This window comes from Nyctibius grandis, chromosome 2 (genome assembly GCF_013368605.1).
Source record: "Nyctibius grandis isolate bNycGra1 chromosome 2, bNycGra1.pri, whole genome shotgun sequence".
Classification (NCBI taxonomy): Eukaryota; Metazoa; Chordata; class Aves; order Nyctibiiformes; family Nyctibiidae; genus Nyctibius; species Nyctibius grandis.
Genome location: NC_090659.1, coordinates 103,609,949 through 103,628,649, shown reverse-complemented (window position 1 = coordinate 103,628,649; position 18,701 = coordinate 103,609,949). Strand labels below are relative to the sequence as shown.

The following is an 18,701-nucleotide window of genomic DNA, read 5'->3' as shown; positions in this document are numbered from 1 at the left end:
CTTGATAATTAGTAGCTTTTGCTTTTTTACTTTTGCAAAAATATCTTATTTTCTTAGAAAAAAAAAATCAGGAAAATATTAAATTTGTATCTCTAGATGACTCTTAAATTCAGTCTGAAGCAGGTATCCAGCATGGAAAGCTGCAGGTGTTTCAAGTTTGGCCAAGTTGTGTACAGCTGAAAGCCTTTCCATGGAAAGAATCAGCTTTTGCTATGAATGTAATTGTCGGCTACTAAATCAGGCTCCTTTGTTTAGGAGTGGGCTTTGAAATCTGGTATAGCTTTTCAAAATAATTTCTGGTGGCTGTCTGTTAAAATGGGCAGAATTTTCTGTTGTGGCAAAGCAGCCTGTATGCAGCATTCATCTTTTAAGAGCAGTTCTACCTTTAAGGAAAGTGTTTAGTAATGCTAAGGATTTCTTCATAAATGGGATGCTGCTCAATTTGTCAGCTGTACAGGCTTGTTCCTGTCTAATTATTTCAGGCAGTTCATATCTTTTCACACTGGCCATCAGAGATGAAAGTCTTTGAGCTCTTTGTTAAAACAAAAACATCATTTGCTAGAATCTGGTGTGGATTTCAGTGTGGAATTCGCACTGGATGGCCAGTGTGAAAAGGTATGAGTCCAGTAAATGATGTTTCTGTTGTAACAAATAATCCTTGATGGGTATTTCTGCATCTCGTATTGAGAAGACTTGCCGTATTTGCCACCAACTCCTTGACTTGTCAGGAGTGAGCAGGTGGGTGGTTAAGAGAATCTCTTTGCAGAGCTTCTGCTCACTACACAAGGGTTCTCTCTGGTACTATCCTTAAGCTAAAAATAGGTAAATTTTAAGCATTCAAAAGATAAATGTAGTACCTGGAAAACTCTAGATATCAGGACAGATTTTCCTCTGTACATTTTAACTACTGTAACTTGGACAGTTGTATTGAACTATGATTTGAATAGCACTTATTTTAGTTGCTCAAATTCTTCTAAGGTTATTGAAGAACTGCCTCTTTTTTTTTTTTAAACACCATCTAGTACCATAGGTAATATTTATCTATACTAAGAATCATATTTGTTTTCCCTGTTAGCAAGCAGATCTGATCTCCCTGGGGAAAGTTGTGTTGGCTTTGGCTTGCAATTCTTTATCAGGAATTCAGAGAGAGAATTTGCAGAAAGCAATGGAACTGGTGACAATCAACTATTCCTCTGATCTGAAGAATCTGATTTTGTAAGTTTGATTTAATAGATCTTTTAAAGGAAGTTACTACTTTTTTTACACATACAAAAACGTCCACAACTTCTCTGGGCAACCTGTTCCAGTGTCTCACCACCCTCACAGTAAAGAATTTCTTCCTCATATCTAATCTAAATCTGCCCTCTTTCAGTTTAAAACTGTTACCCCTCGTCCTATCACTACACACCCTTGTAAAAAGTCCCTCTTCAGCTTTCCTGTAGGCCCCCTTCACCTACTGGAAGGCTGCTATAAGGTCTCCCTGGAGCCTTCTCTTCAGGGCTGCTCTCAATCCATTCTCTGCCCAGCCTGTATTTATGCTTGTGATTGCCCCGACCCACATGCCGGAGCTTGCACTTGGCCTTGTTGAACTTCACGTGGTTTGCACAGGCCCAGCTCTCAAGCCTGTCAAGGTCCCTCTGGATGGCATCCCTTCCCTCCAGCATGTCGACCACACAGCTTAATGTCATCGGCAAACTTGCTAAGGGCGCACTCAATCCCACTGTCCATGTCGCTGACAAAGATGTTAAACAGGACCGGTCCCAATACCGACCCCTGAGGAACACCACTTGTCACTGGTCTCCACTTGGATATTGAGCCACTGATTGCAACTCTGAGTGCGACCAGCCAGCCAATTCCTTATCCACCGAGTGGTCCATCTATCAAGTCCACGTCTCTCCAATTTAGAGACAAGGATGTTGTGCGGGACAGTGTCAAATGCTTTGTAGAAGTCCAGGTAGATTACATCAGTCACTCTTCCCTTATCCATCAATGCTGTAACCCCATTGTAGAAGGCCACCAAATTTGTCAGTCACAATTTGCCCTTAGTGAAGCCCTTCTTTCTTTTTGAGTATGTTCTTGCTGTTTGAGTGGGTGAACTACGCAGTTCCATGAAAGTACACTCCTATCTTATGTAAATAACTGACTGGATATATACATGTAAGTTAACGCACGTGTTCTCTGCTAATATCTTTTTCAAGAAACGCTGCAATTGTCAACTTTGTGTATTAAATAGACATCAGGGTCAAATAGTTATAAAATCATAAAAGGACAATCTCTCTGGCATTTGCAGCATGTTTAAGTAATCTTTTTGGGGTGGGGATATTTTGGCAGGTATTTGCTGACTGACCAAAACAGGCTTCGCAGTGTAAATGATATCATGCCTATGATTGGTGCACGATTCTATACTCAGTTGGATGCCGCTCAAATGCGAAATGATGTTATAGAGGAAGACCTTGCAAAGGTAAATCACTTAGTAATTACTACAGGAAGACCTATAGTCAGTATTCCTACAGCTGTACCTTGAGGGAGAATGTTTTCTACTGTGTTTTTTCCTTTTGATTGTTTAGCAACATAAGTAATCTGCCTGCAGACTTGAGAACTCTGAGAAAGGTATTGAAAGTACAAAAACTCCAAGAACCACTAGTTTTAGGATGTCCTCAGCTGGGCTTTAACTAAAGTAACATCTTCATGTCCAACCAGGAGTCTTGGGGAAAAGATGATGTTTATAGAATGGTTAAAAAGTAGTATTCTGCGTAAATAAATCCATGTATGTCATCACACACTAGGTCATGTAGTTTGTGCTAGAGGTTATACAGCAGCAAATGTTGCCTCTGAATTCTTGGATGGATTTGGGTTCCAGTGTCCCTTTATCTCATGTTTTCCTTTCCAAATGAATGCTGTAGGTAAAGGCTGCCATCCTCAGTTTCCCTGAAGTGTGCATCTCTTGCTGTGGCGGTCTGGTTAGTCTATCTGGTTAGTTCAGTCAAGGTTATCAAGTGCTAGCCACAAAGGAAATATGTACCTTGTCCCATATTAGTGTGTATTTGTTCAACAGGAAAGCGTGTCTGCTCGTCAGAAGACACTGCTCACAGGATTTTCTAACAAGACTGAGATATATTACAGAAGGCTTTCATGATGCTGAAGATATATGTGGGATAGAGTATGAAGCTTTTAAGGATTTAATCAAGACCTGATTAAATGACTCCTTTCCATTACATGCCCTTATTGAGAATTTTTTTTAAAAAGGCAGTAGACCAATGGTTGGGATTCTGATGGACTGGTTCTCTTAGTTTCTCCACCATTGGCTTGTTGGATAACAGTTTTTCCCTCCTTAGTGAAAGATACTGAAATCTATCTAAAGCAAAGAGCTGTAGAAGAGCAACGTGGGTACCTGCTTTGGATGCAGAGCTGTAAATGATGGGTGCCCATTCTATCAGAGTCAACCACTACTCCTGTTCTGAAGATGTTTAAGATCGTGTCTTGTTAAGGTGACCCAGTGTGTCTGCACAAATTTGGGCAAGTGAACCTCTTCCCATAACAAAGATGGAGATTGTCCTATAATCAGCATTAAGCAGTCCACATTTTCAGTCAGGTTGTTTGTAGCAGTTGAGCAGAGGCACTAGAAATCCAAGTTGCATAGCCCCCAGTTTGGCAATAGCTGTTTGCCTGGCAGTGATAAGTAGCAATTGCTAATTAGCTCCTATAATGTAACTTGTTTGTGCTACCACATCCTCAGGAACATCAGAGCTACAGTATCCTTTTAAGTCTAGTCTGGTACCCTCTCTTTATTATTGCTCTAAAGCAGATGCTTAGGGGAGAGTATTAGAACAAGACTGGCATGTATGATATTTTTCCTCGTATTCTCCAAGCACACAGTTATCTGTAGCTTAGGGGCTTCTGATGCTGGAAGTGGTTTGTATGTAGTTCATAACTTTGTTTTCTTGAAGCCATGAATATTTTGTTACTCCCGTAAGCTCATGTTTCATACAGCAATGACCCCATTACACTATCCCTTTCCTTCCTCATTTTAATATTCCCATCATCTATATGTCACAGCATTCAAAGCCCCACATTTTCAAGTCCTCTAATCTACTCTGTAGAAGAGCTCCCTGCCTTACAGGCTACCAAGCCTGCAGAGAGGCCACCTGGAGACTTAGTGCCAGTGTTGTTGCTCAGCTATGTCACCATTGACTGGAAATCTGCAAGGTAGTGGCATTCACACAGATGTGGTTTTGGCTTTTGTGTATTTGACCACATACCAAAAAATTATTTGGAGGTTGTATAGACCTCTGCTAGCTGGACAGGGTAAGACTTCCCTGTCAATCTCTAAGTGTAGCTACAATTGTGGTACAAGCTATTCTGCATGTTTTCTTTAGACTAATAATAGAAGTCTTGCAACCCATAGGTTGTCTGAGGTCAAGCTGTTTATCACCTTGACCTACTTTATTTACCCAGCTATGCACAGTAATCCACTCCAGACTGAATTAATTTGAAATCAATATGATCATGCATGGAATGAGATGCAGCTTAGCACAAATAATGTTGGAGAGCTGGGCCATTGGAGAATATGAATAATATCAGGAGAGAAACTTTTTCGTGCCACCTTTGAGCAGCTTTTACTTAAACAGAAGATTAATCCAGTGTAATGTAAGCTAGGATGTAACTCTTTTTACTATGTCCTAAGTGATGAGGAAAAATGTATGAAATCAATTTTTTTCAATTGCATGTATTCTAAGCATCTATAATTCTAATGTCTTGTGTGTGTGAGGTCATTCTCATTGCTTTATCTCTGTCATTGATGGATGCAGAATTTATATTGTTTTAAGACTTAAATTCTAGCTTTTTTGGAAAAACTTGTCTCAAAATTATATTTGGAATCAATTGTACTTTGAATGTTAGTCTGATATTATTTTTGCTTAATATTTACTACTAATGGCCTACAAAGCATTTCTGAAAAACAAATGTGGTAGATTATGTTTCTTCTCATCTTTAGCTGAAATAAGGTATTATACTATGTACTTCTACAGATCTTGGTAACTATGTGTATATATATAAACATATTCTTCTTGTTTAACTGACTGTATTTTAGCATACCTGTAAGTATAGGCTGACAAGAGACTAGACTTATGTTTCTGCAAAGAAATAGGTTGCCTCATCCAGTTCCTGCTGGGGCAGCGAGGTGTTGTTAGTTGTTAAATCCCCACCTTATAACTTAAATATGAAGTACTAAAATGATCATTGGGCTACCGATGCACAATATAATGCATTCAATCTCTTTCTGAAAAAACTACACCCCTCTTCTTAGATTAAATAAATCATTGTAATTAATAGTGCTTCATCAGCATTACTACTGTATATCTTTTGCAAGTAAGTGTCTTCATTTTATGTTTCAGAAACTTTAATAACCTCTTTCTTGTTTTCTAGGAGGTGCAAAATGGAAGGTTGTTTAGGCTTCTAGCAAAACTGGGAACAATCAATGAGAGGCCAGAGTAAGAAATACTTGTTTTCATGGTGTAGAGTATGTAAAACCCAGTTTGCAATGTGAGGTTTCTTCCTTCATAAATTTAAGCTAAACATTTCTCCATATTTTCCCCTGAAGAAATGAGCATTTAAGAAGCCTTGATAAAAATAAGATAAGCAACTTTGACCAAAATTTTAAAGAGAAGGCTACAAATAGATATGCCAAAGTTGCTTCATTTTTTTAGTATGGTTTCTCTTAGCAGTCTCTTCTGAGTGACAATAGTTTTTGAGGCAATCCATAGCTTGCTTTACCTGTAGATATTGGTCTTAAGCTAGTGAATTTTCAGCTTATTTTTTATCAACTACTACATAAAAATGAAGTGTTCATTTTCCCATCCTATTGAATAGACTTGGAGTTGTGTTCGTAATGCTGGTTTCTAACATTTACATGTTAAACTTGTTGAAGGTAACTCTTGCTCTCTTCCATGACTTTTCTGTGGCCCTTGGTAGGCATTAGCTTTGGGTACTTCAGCAGCTGAGAAACTTTGAATATGTTATCTTCTGTTTGTGGCAGCAGGGAGACTGTAATTTAAATTGCAAATTATAAAGGTGGCTTAGAGCAGTAAGATTACTCAGTTCAGACTGAAGAATTACATATATCTGTGGGTTTTGTTTTTTCTTAACTTTCTGAGCTTTAATATGAGCCTTTGTTTTACACCAGGTTTCAGAAAGACCCAACGTGGTCAGAAACTGGAGACAGGTATTTACTAAAGCTCTTTCGAGATCACCTTTTCCATCAGGTGACAGAAGCGGGTACTCCTTGGATTGACCTCAGTCACATTATCTCATGTCTTAACAAGGTACACTGTACTTGGGTTAGCTTTTAAAAATTTGTTTGGGTTAACTTTCTTTAAAATAATATTCCACTTCAAAGCAAGTTGGCATTGGCAGGTTAATTTTGTTGATTTAAATGGTGGTTATTTTCCCCCTGTTTTGGATGAAAACAATGTATTCACTAAGCTAATATTCAAATATTTATGGATATTTTAAATAAACTTAGTATATTAATATTAAAACTTGGAATTCGGTAATACAGCATGAGATGCAGTATTAACTTTTCATCCTAGAATGCATTGAATACTGTGGATAAGCAATGCTGGTCCCTTTATGCTACTCTGGTCTTTCAACACAGCATAAAGGATCCATAAAACCCCGTTAACTGGGGGAGGTTTCTGCTGATGTAGTTATCTCAGAGGATGGTCATAAGGCAAGAGGATCCATTCCTAAACTCTCCTGACCAGAATAGGAGACAGGAGGCAAACTGCAGTAGAAATTTGTGCAAAATCCTTACCATCTAGGACAGTGCTGGAAAATTTCTGTGACTTAAAATGTTAAGTCCACTTCTGATAACTTCCCTAGCCTCTCCAGCCCTTTGTTTTCTAAGGTTGATTTTAAAAAAGCTATTTGCAGTTTTCCAAGAGCTGCACCACTAGCAAAATTTTAGCTGAGCACTCTTGTGAGTAATAGCAGGGGACGTGTGAGAGACCACAAGATCTTCAGTAGCTGTAGAACTTGTCTCGCTCCGTAAATTAAAAAAGTATGTGAGCTGATTTTTTTTTTTTTTATTGGCAGATCAGCTTTCAACTTCTTTTACATTGTTTTGCCACACTTCAGTAATTCATAGGAGACTAAGATGCTCCTTTTTTTTTGGTAGCTGCTTGGTCATTCCACTCCATAGAGAACTGGTGATGCAGACACTGACTATACCGTTTCAGTGGCTAGTATTTTCTTTTCTAGGATTAGGATAGCCAACTTTCTCTTCCAGAAAAAATGGCGTATATTCAGATCCTTTGACATGTAACAACTGACTTTACTACAGTTAAATCTTCTAAATTGTCAGCCTATTCGACCACTGCTGTTTGTTTCTTTAACCTCCTTTTTATCTTTCTGGTTGGTGTCTGTAATCACTTTAAAAAGGACATTAAAGGGATTGAGGCTAAATCAAAAAGAAAGCATGTTGATATTCAAATAGGCAGTGAAATGCCATCATGATTTGAAAGCAGTGACCCATACAGTACTGTAGCAAGAGGGGGACAGTCCTGAATTCGTAGGTCAGGTAAGAGACTGTGTCAAATAATGCCTTGTTCTATAAATGTTCATGGCTTACCTTCTTAAACAGAGGCTCTTCTCTTCTGTGGTTGTGGGCTCAGCACACAAAAAAATGTAAGGCTTACAGAACTCTACTTTGGAAATACACTCTGAAAAACACTTTTGAAGCTGTAGAGTGTACTAGTAGAAGTGGTTATTTAGGCTTTCCTGCTACAGTCCAAAAGCATTCCTTTTGAATGAAAATTACCCTATTGTTTAAAAAAAAAAATATCTTTTTTTCAATGTGGCGTTTTGGGGATCTTTTCAGCTGAGATACTGATTTATACCTCCACAGGAGGAGAGAAAGCAAGCCATAAATATTGATGTTTCTAGTTAGCTGTGTGACTTTCTTAATACAGATCTTCCATATCCTACATTCATTAAGGTAATTCACTGATTTCTTGTATGATGCTAATGGGAACAGTAGACAATATTTCATAAACACCTTAATCATGATAGTATTTTGTAATGGATGTTGGAAGAGGCTGGTGTTTTTATCCTACTCTACAAGAATTAAAAGCTAATTGGCTTGCTTTTGTCCTTCTGAAGCTATTCACAAAGCAGGAACTTTAAATTGGGGAGATTCCAGCTTTTAAGGTTATGCTCAGAACATTATTTTAGAAGACAAATACAAGAAATTTCCAACTTGCTGTGTTGCTCCAGACAGCAGCCAGTGGAACATCTCAGTGACAATTGTTCTTCTGCTATTCAGTACAACATTATAATACATTTATTTAATCCTGCTGGGGTTGTATTTCCAAAGATTGAATCAATAGTGTCATATCCCACTTGTCTCTGCCCCACCTTCTGTATTGGAACAAGAAAATTTGTAGTGTCAAGTATTCGGAAATATCAATATATCAACTAAAACAGAGCTACAAAAGTTTTGCTTTATAAGAGAGTCTGGCAATTCTCCATTGATGAACATTTCATGCAAAGTGAGGAGAACATAAGATATAGTGTTGGGAGGGACTTCAGCATGTAAAGTAGGATATTCCGCTGTTCCAAATTAGGATTTAGTGTACATCTCTAAAGTACGTAGCGTAACTTACAGTTTTGTAACATTGAATTTGGGAAGTCAGAACAAAACATGAAAACAACTGTGGAACAGACTTTAACTGCAGATTATCTAATTGTTTATGGATTATAACTAGGTAATTTTTTTTTTTTTTTTTTTTTGAGTAAGGGATGAAATGTACCATACAGCTTGGGAACTAGTTTGTTTCCAGTACTGCCAAAAATGTGATGTTTGGGTTTCTACCGGTTTTCAGACTACCTGGGGCTGGTCCATCCATTATTTCATTTTAGAGTGTGCAAGAAGTAATTTACCTACATGGAGGCTTGTGGATCTTATGTGCAAATGTAATGTCAAACATGGTTTTGTTCATCAGGAGCTATATGGAAATTTTGCTAGGCTTTCTACACAGGGGAAGAGAGCATTGCAGGATTAGCTAATGCTTTATGGAAAGGGAAGAAAACAGTGGTAACCTAGTCCAAAGGTCTGGAATGTCCATCAGGTTAAGACCAAAATGTCTCGGTTTTTTGGCAAGTACGTTGTTGTGGTGCAATTCAGATCCTTCCTTTCTGTGGTGTTAGCAGATTTGAACTGCACCACAACAACGTACTTGCCAAGAAATTGATTGCTTTTGTTATTGGGGAAATGTTTTGCCATTTCTTTCACACTTCTTTTATTTTATCTTTTGCATTCTTGTTACAGTTAGATGCTGGTGTGCCAGAAAAAATAAGCCTCATTTCCAGAGATGAGAAGAGTGTACTTGTGGTAACTTACAGCGATTTAAAACGCTGCTTTGAAAACACTTTTCAAGAACTGATTGCAGCCGCAGATGGTCAGTTGTAGTATTTGCTGAAAGCATGCAGGACATTGCTGAGGAACTTAACCAATAGCAAATTGCACTACAGCTGAATTGTTGTTGTCATCTCATTTCACATTTGGGAAACAAACAGGAGATGAGCAAAGCTGCTTGCACTTCAGTCAGGTACACTGTTACTTGAAGGGAAGAATGTTTCACTTATCCTAGAGCTAAGGCTGCCATTGGAGGCTTTATCTGTGAAGAATTTATTTTAGATTAAGGAACACATCAGGTGCATGATGTTCCTGCTTTTATTTTTTCCACTTGTATATGCACTAATTTTAATTTTTTTAAGACTTTTCTGATCTCTGAAGTTTTGCCACATTGTATACTTAAGGGAAACTCTTTGCAAGGACATTTCTGGGATACATTTTTGTCACTGAGGATATAGCAAAATTTATTCATTTTTGATATTATTTGCACCCAGAATAGCATAAAGGACCAGGTAAATAATTTAATATAAATTGTGTTCTATTAATGACCGTTTAGTTCGTAACCTCTGTAAAAGTGTTGTATGCAAGCTCTGTATGCCACCCACTGTTAGCTCAAAGAAATGTGAGAAGACGAAACTTTTTAAAACCGGTCAAGTGAAGTATCGGTGAATTGACCAAAAAAAAAGGAAAGAAAGTCCCCTGTCATTTGATTTAAGCTTTGTCTAAGCGAAGTGATGAAAATAGCATAATGGGAAACATCTATAATTTAAGGAGCATATCAAACCTGCTCTAAACACAACCAGCGCCTTTTAAAAACTGTTTGTACGTTTTTCCTGCTAGTCAGAAGCATTTACATTTATGCAATTTTTTTAATAGATTTTTTTTAAAGAAATTGTTTAAATGCCTGAAGTTTCAGGAGTGTATTACTTTAGGTTATTTACAGTATAATTTTTGTATAAAGTTCTGTTCTTTGAACCACAGCTTTATTATGGTACGCTACACTGGATACAGATACAAAGACACTGTTAAAAGAAGATTAACTAAACACAGCAGTTGTCTGGCATCAAGAGCTTTTCAAGTTTTACAGCCTGAATCTGGAGGGATAATGATCTGCTGTGCCTTTGCAGTCACTGCTTAGCCCAAAGTAATATTACTTTTGATAATACTCAACACATGAATATTCCTGAAGTAATTCAGTCTCAAAAGTCTGGAATTTTCCTCCTCAATTACCTTTCTAATATTTGGACATGCAGTTGTCTCCAAACTTGTGTATTTATGGGATTTCTAGTTAAACACCTACACTTTGATACTGAAGACTGCCAAATATGTAGGAATTTCCTTTCTTAAAGCAGTAGTGAAGACTGTATCTATCCTTTCCCAGCACTGAATGTTTTAATAGCACTGGGTGCTCACCATGAAGAAAATGTGGAAACTCAAAAGGTCAGGACAGACTCTAAGCACTTGCAACTGATGTTACTGACATCAATTTTAATAATTCTCAATATTTGTAGTTTTCAGAGAAGTTTTTAATATTTCTCTGTCCACTTTTATAAGCTTTAAAATGATTCTCCGCCTTGAGACTTGCATCAAGAAAAAAGCAACTCTCTTCACATCGAAAGCTTTGAAGACTAGGGACATGCTTTACACATTTTAGAAAATGTGGTTGAATCCACATTAGGTAGCATCAGTTGTTGAGTTTAAAAATCAATTATTGTTGCATTTGATCGAATGAATTTTAAAAGGAACATAATGTTTAATATTCAAATGATAACAGTTGCCAGAATGTTCTTTTTAATACAAAAGGAACAGGAACTTTGAAAAGTGAACATGCAAAACAGTCTTTTATCATTAGCTCATGTATTTGAGGAAGAGCAGCTGTCTTTTATATGTTTTTTGACAAATCATATTGTAATTCTTTTGTACAAAAAAGAAGTACTTGTATTCTAGAAGAAATATGAAATGCTTAATTTATAAGCGGGCTGAGGTTTTTTCCAGTATTGTTTTCTTTGAAAATGAAAGGGGATCATCTGTTCAGTTATGGGGTTTGGGAACCTTTGAAAATTTAATTTGTGGACCAATATTTTGTGAAAGTTTAAGGCAGGGGTAAAATAGGGCTTGAATTCTCATCCTTTTTAGACCAGCAAACCACCCTCTGCAAGACATGTCTAAATTGCAAACCTGTGTGTATTTGCATAATGTCAGTTTGCTTCAGCCCCTAGTAACCTCAGGACTTGGTTTAAAAATAAAAAGGTAGACAGCTAATAAGTTTTCATACATAGTGTCAGCCAGAAAATATTTGGTGTCAGGTAATACCTAAAAAAAAAAAAAAAAAAAAAAAGTTGAGCTTTGTTTTCTATTTATTTCATTTGGTCCATGTTTGGGAATGATTTGAACAGTCTGAAGTTTAGCTTGGGTGTTTTTTTGGGGAGAGCCCTTCTACCCCATTTTAATTCCATTTAGAAGGTTGTCCTAAAGCTGTAGTTTGATCCATTCATAGGAAGAACTGTGTACCTGTCTTTAAAAAGAAGAGCCACCAGGATGTGCTCTGAGCACCAGATGGGAAATTTAATTCTTACCTTCCTATTTCTTACAGCTAAAAGCACAGAAGGGACAACCTTTGAAATTGCCTGATGTTGGTCATTTTAATTTTTGTACCTGTTTTAAATTCTGTTGCTGTATTTACTATATTGTAAATATTTTGTTGAGGGTACCTATGTATTTTTGATTTGCCCTTGTTTCAGTAATTCAGGTGTCAACTGCTTCCCCTAAAAAGCACCAGTATGTTAAGTTCTAATGTCATGATCCCAATATGTGTTACTCATGTTTAATCCTGTTTTCATTCTTCATGTGTACAGCAGTATTTTTAATAAAGAATACCAGAAATAACATGGCCTTATTTTGACAATGTGAAGTTCTGAAGTTGGATACAGGGATTTTCAACTTTGGTGCTGGAACTGTATTTCATTCTATCGTACTTCTTTTCTATTCACTCGGTCTGCAATGCAGAGTTTAAACGATCATGAGTCACAAAGCACATTTAGTGCTTCCCACTTAGAGTGTATCAGGTGTCCTAAAACTTACAGAAGTTGTTGACTGGAATTGTACTAATACACATTTCCTTAACTCCCACAGAATCACAGAATCACAGAATGTTAGGGATTAGAAGGGACCTCGAAAGATCATCTAGTCCAATCCCCCTGCTGGAGCAGGATTGCCTAGACCATATCACACAGGAACGCGTCCAGGCGGGTTTTGAATGTCTCCAGAGAAGGAGACTCCACAACCTCTCTGGGCAGCCTGTTCCAGTGTTCGGTCACCCTCACCGTAAAGAAGTTTTTCCTCATATTTATGTGGAACCTCCTGTGTTCCAGCTTGCACCCATTGCCCCTTGTCCTGTCAATGGATGTGACTGAGAAGAGCCTGGCTCCATCCTCATGACACTTGCCCTTTCCATATTTATAAACATTAATGAGGTCACCCGTCAGTCTCCTAAGCTAAAGAGACCCAGCTCCCTCAGCCTCTCCTCATAAGGAAGATGTTCCACTCCCTTAATCATCTTCGTGGCTCTGCACTGGACTCTCTCTAGCAGTTCCCTGTCCTTCTTGAACTGAGGGGCCCAGAACTGGACACAATATTCCAGATGCGGCCTCACCAGGGCAGAGTAGAGGGGGAGGACAACCTCTCTCGACCTGCTAACCACACCCCTTCTAATACAGCCCAGGATGCCATTGGCCTTCTTGGCCACAAGGGCACACTGCTGGCTCATGGTCATCCTGTTGTCCACTAGGACCCCCAGGTCCCTTTCCCGTACTCTGGTCTCCAACAGGTCTGTCCCCAACTTGTACTGGTACATGGGGTTGTTCTTGCCCAGATGCAGGACTCTACACTTGCCCTTGTTATATTTCATTAACTTTCTACCCGCCCAACTCTCCAGCCTGTCCAGGTCTCTCTGAATGGCTGCGCAGCCTTCCGGCATCTCAGCCACTCCTCCCAGTTTTGTGTCATCAGCGAACTTGCTGACAGTGCACTCTATTCCCTCATCCAAGTCATTAATGAATATATTGAATAGAACTGGTCCCAGTACCGACCCTTGCGGGACTCCGCTAGACACAGACCTCCAAGTGGACTCTGTCCCATTGACCACCACTCTCTGGCTTCTTTCCTTCAGCCAGTTCACAATCCACCTCACTACCCGATCATCCAGACCACACTTCCTCAGTTTAGCTGCGAGGATGCTGTGGGAGACCGTGTCAAACGCTTTACTGAAATCAAGCTAGACCACATCCACAGCTTTACCGTCATCTATCCACCGGGTTACGTCCTCATAAAAGGCTATCAAGTTGGTTAAGCATGACTTTCCCTTGGTGAAGCCATGCTGAGTGCCCCTAATGATCCCCCTGTCCTTGATGTGCCTAGAGACAGCACCAAGAACAAGTTGTTCCATCACCTTTCCGGGGATGGAGGTGAGGCTGACCGGTCTATAGTTACCCGGGTCCTCCTTCTTGCCCTTTTTGAAGACTGGAGTGACATTCGCTTTCCTCCAGTCCTCAGGCACCTCTCCCGTTGCCCACGACTTAGCAAAGATGATGGAGAGTGGCCTAGCAATGACTTCCGCCAGCTCCCTCAGCACCCGCAGGTGCATCCCATCAGGGCCCATGGATTTATGGAAGTCCAGATTGCTTAATTGATCCCTGACCCAGCCCTCATCTACCAAGACAGATTCCTCCTCTATCCTGACTTCTTCTGGGGCCTCAGGGGTCTGGGGCTCCTCAGGACAGCCTCCAGCAGTATAGACAGAGGCAAAGAAGGCATTCAGTAGCTCCGCCTTCTTTTTATCCTCTGTCTCCAGGGCTCCCACCTCATTCATCAGTGGGCCTACATTGCCTCTAGTGTTGGCTTTACCTGCAATGTATTTGAAGAAGCCCTTTCTGCTGTCCTTGACCTCTCTTGCAAGGTTTAATTCCAAGGAGGCCTTAGCTTTCCTAGTTGCCTCCCTACATCCTCTGACAACAGACTTATATTCCTCCCAAGTGGCCAGCCCCTCCTTCCATGATCTGTACACCCTCTTCTTCCACTTGAGTTTGCCCAGCAGTTCCCTGTTTAACCATGTAGGTCTCCTGGTACCCTTCCTTGACTTCCTACCTGCTGGGATGCTCTGATCTTGAGCTCGGAAGAAGCAGTCCTTGAATGCTAACCAACTATCTTGGGCCCCCTTACCTTCTAGTACCCTGTTCCATGGGATTTCCCCTAGCAATTGCTTGAAAAGGCCAAAGTTGGCCCTCCTGAAGTCCAGGGTTGTGATTCTGCTAGCTATTCTGTTCCTGCCACATGAGATCCTGAACTCTACCATCTCATGGTCACTACAACCAAGGCTGCCCTCAACCTTCACCTCTTCAACCAGACCCTCCTTGTTAGTGAGGATAAGATCCAGCAACGCTCCTCTCCTAGTTGGCTCGTCCACCATTTGCATCAGAAAGTTATCATCAATGCACTGGAGGAACCTCCTGGACTGAGGATGGCTGGCTGAGTAGTCCTCCCAGCAAATATCAGGGTAGTTGAAATCCCCCATGACAACCAGGCCCTGTAATTGCGAGACTGCTCTCAGCTGCCTGTAGAAGGCTTCATCACCCTCCTCATCCTGATCTGGTGGCCTGTAATAGACACCCACAACAGTATCACCCCTGCCAGCCTGCCCCTTAATTCGCACCCACAAACTCTCAACTCACTCCTGATCCGCCCCTGGACAGAACTCAATACATTCTAGCTGCCCACTCACATAAAGAGCAACTCCACCACCTCTCCTTAGCGGCCTGTCTTTCCTGAACAAGACATAGCCATCCATGACCACATTCCAGTCATGCGAGGCGTCCCACCAAGTCTCTGTAATTGCCACTAAATCATAGCCCCCCGACCGAACACGGATTTCCAACTCCTCCTGTTTATTCCCCATGCTGCGTGCATTGGTGTACAGGCATTTCAGGGAGCGAGCTGAGGACACCGATTTTACCCCAGGGGGATGGGAGGCCTCCTGGTCTGCCTCAACACTAGAGCATTGCCCCAGTGGTGCAAGCCCAGCTACTACCCCATCCCCCTTCGAATCTAGTTTAAAGCTCTCTGAATGAGCCCTGCTAATTCCTGTCCCAGAACCCTTTTGCCCCTACGACATAAGCCTTTCCCATGTATTACAGTCACGCCTGGTGTCTTATAAAACCAGGCATTATCAAAGAACCCAAAGCCCTGCCTGTAGCACCAGTCTCATAGCCAGGCATTAATAGAGAGAATCCTACTATTCCATCCCACATCATTACCTGAAAATGGGAGGAGGGAGGAGAAAACAACTTGTGCCCCAGACTCTTTCACCAACCGTCCTAGGGCCTTGTAGTCTTTCTTCATCCCCCTCAGACTACGGGATGCAGCTTCTTCCCCACCTGTCTGGAAGATCAGCAGGGGGTAGTAGTCTGTGGCCTTCACCAGGTTGGGGAGTTTCCTGGTGATATCCCTGATTCGGGCTCCAGGCAGGCTGCAGACCTCCCTGTGATGGGGGTCAGCTCTGCATATTGGGCCCTCAGATCCCTTTAGGAAGGAGTCTCCAACCACTAAAACTCTTCTCTTCTTCCTTGTGGAGGAGGTAGCTATACGCCTGTCAGGTTTTTCTGACTGTGGTGGGACCTCTGATATAGGTTGCCTCTCCACCACATCCCCATTGGACCGGCTGTATTCCATTAGGGCTTCATATCTATTGCTCAGAGGCACCTGTGGAGGCAAGGTAGGCAAGGAGGACACTCGCCTTTTGCCACGGCCATCGACTTGCCTCCACTCACTCCTCTCCTCCAGGTTATTGTTTTCCACCTGAGAGGGGCAGAGTACAGGGGTCCCTCGATCCTGGGAGCTCTCCGGCAGGTGCTCCCATTTTTGTTGCAGGGAAGGCAGAGCCTGGCTCCACCAGTCTATCTCCATTTCAGCCTCCCGAATGCTCCTAAGCCTTTCTACTTTGGCTTGAAGCCTTTCAACCTGGCTTTGCAGCTGTGCCGCTCGGCCAAGCAGATCATCTACTTGCTCACAGCGCACACAGCCCCCTGTCACCACAGAGACACTGAAGCATTCCCTGCAGCCTCTGACCTGCACCATCGCCTCCTTCCGTGGGAGCTCTGTCTGGGTTCCCACATCCATTTTGGTCTTCTTCCGCCGGGTAAAGTCCCGGCTCAACTCCCAAGTCAAGTCCCATCTGCTTCTGCTGGATCAAATCTGCTTTACTAGACAAGCCCTAATTTTGAAAACTGTTAAAGTACCCTTGCTTTCATGTTTATTGAGCTTTTTGGCCCACTAACAAAGTATATTAATTTCTCTGAGAATTTGCATGTGAAGTCATGACAGCTTCATTTCACAGAATTATTTTTCTGTATTGTTAACCAGCAAAGGTGAGATGATTTACTGATGGGGTAAAATCTCCTATGCCCATCCAATCCTAACCATGCTCATGTAGTGTAAAATTGTATGCAATATATGTGAAGTTGTCAATACTCCCTGCATACATTTAACGTGGAGTCATTATCCCTTAAATTGGAATGGTTTAGAAATTTTATTATATAAGCTGCAGTAAGCGTGATTGATGCACTTATAGAATCATAGAATCCTTTTGGTTGGAAAGGACCTTTGAGATCATTGAGGCCAACCATTAACCTTAACACTACCACGTCCACCACTAAACCATATCCCTAAGCACCACAGTTACTTGTCTTTTAAATACCTCCAGGGTTGGTGACTCCACCACTTCCCTGGGCAGCCTATTTCAGTGCTTGACAACCCTTTCCGTGAAGAAATTTTTCCCAATATTCAATCTAAACCTCCCCTGGCACAACTTGAGGCCATTTCCTCTCGTCCTATCGCTTGTTACCTGGGAGAACAGACCAACACCCACCTCACTACAACCTCCTTTCAGGTACTGGTAGACAGCCCTAAGGTCTCCCCTCAGTCTCCTTTTCTCTAGACTAAACAACCCCAGTTCCCTCAGCCACTCCTCATCAGACTTGTTCTCCAGGCCCTTCACCAGCTTTGTTGCTCTATCTAGTGTCCAGTTTCCTTCGTAGTAATGCACAGCAACAGCTACACAACTCCTGTGGCAGCAGGTGATGCTGTTATGTTCTGCCTCCCTAGAGGAAGTTTCATCTTAGAATCACAGAATCAAACAGGTTGGAAGAGACCTCTGGGATCATTGAGTCCAACCATTGCCCTGACACCACCCTGTCAACTAGACCATGGCACTAAGTGCCATGTCCAGTCTTTTCTTAAACACATCCAGAGATGGTGACTCCACCACCTCCCTGGGCAGCCCATTCCAATGTCTAATAACCCTTTCTGAAAAGAAATTCTTCCTAATGTCCAACCTGAACCTCCCCTGGCGAAGCTTGAGGCTGTGTCCTCTTGTCCTATCACTAATTGCCTGGGAGAAGAGGCCGACTCCCACTTCACTACAACCTCCCTTCAGGTAGTTGTAGACTGCAATAAGGTCACCTCTGAGCCTCCTCTTCTCCAGGCTAAACAACCCCAGCTCCCACAGCTGTTCCTCATAGGTCATACCCTCCAGACCCTTCACCAGCTTGGTCGCCCTCCTCTGGACTTGCTCTAACACCTCAACATCTTTCTTGAAGTGTGGGGCCTTCCAGCACTCATGTGTAGTTTATCTGCAGTGTGGCTTGAAGATCCCCTCAAATAATAAAATGCTGTATAGCAGAGAGCACTCAACACCTCTGTGGAGGCAGCATCCCCAGCTTCTGATGGATGAGGTGGGGTTATGGAGGTTCCCTGAAGAAGAGAAAGCATCTACCAGGCCTAAGGTACTAACTCATCACAGGTGATTCAGAACAGGCTTTGTTGGGGACACCTTAGCTCTGATTGCTGTGCTTTTGTCCGTACCAGGTCTTCTAGCTGCAGAAGTAACTGGGGGTGGGGGGCAGTTGAATGGATGTTCGTCAATGGGCTGCTTTTTCTTCCCCCACTATGAAACCTTGCCTCTTGCAGAGGCAGAGTTGAATTTTTTTGCCTCTAGACAGAAATAAGTACTTCTTAGATATGCTGAATCTAGGGGATGTCACTCACACAGGGAGCGGTGCAAGTGTCCATCACTGTATCTGTTTTGCTGTGTGAGAAGTGTGCCTTCCATGCAATTATTCTGTGTTCTCCTTTGCTCACAAAACTGGCCGATGGGATGGGTTGTTTGCCAGATGTGTTAGTGCTGCCCGATGCTGAATCATCTGCTGCACGGTCTCTGACCCTGGATTAACTCATTTGG

General features: G+C 41.5%; 1 protein-coding gene across 5 annotated transcripts in view; it reads left to right on the top strand.

Annotated features, from left to right (window-relative positions):
• PAN3 (poly(A) specific ribonuclease subunit PAN3) overlaps window positions 1–12,317 on the top strand; it is an 83,520-nt gene extending 71,203 nt beyond the window's left edge. For 3 of the 5 annotated variants that reach the window (XM_068425344.1, XM_068425341.1, XM_068425340.1), the window contains 5 exons: window positions 1,076–1,215; window positions 2,332–2,461; window positions 5,425–5,489; window positions 6,182–6,320; window positions 9,326–12,317. In XM_068425344.1, coding sequence (XP_068281445.1) covers window positions 1,076–1,215; window positions 2,332–2,461; window positions 5,425–5,489; window positions 6,182–6,320; window positions 9,326–9,466 — 615 coding nt within the window. In that variant the 3' untranslated portion in view covers window positions 9,467–12,317. Of the gene's footprint in view, window positions 1–1,075; window positions 1,216–2,331; window positions 2,462–5,424; window positions 5,490–6,181; window positions 6,321–7,903; window positions 8,584–9,325 lie in introns of those variants that run through there. The other 2 variants (XM_068425342.1, XM_068425343.1) reach the window with 2 other exon arrangements.
• The last annotated feature ends 6,384 nt before the right edge of the window (window positions 12,318–18,701 follow it).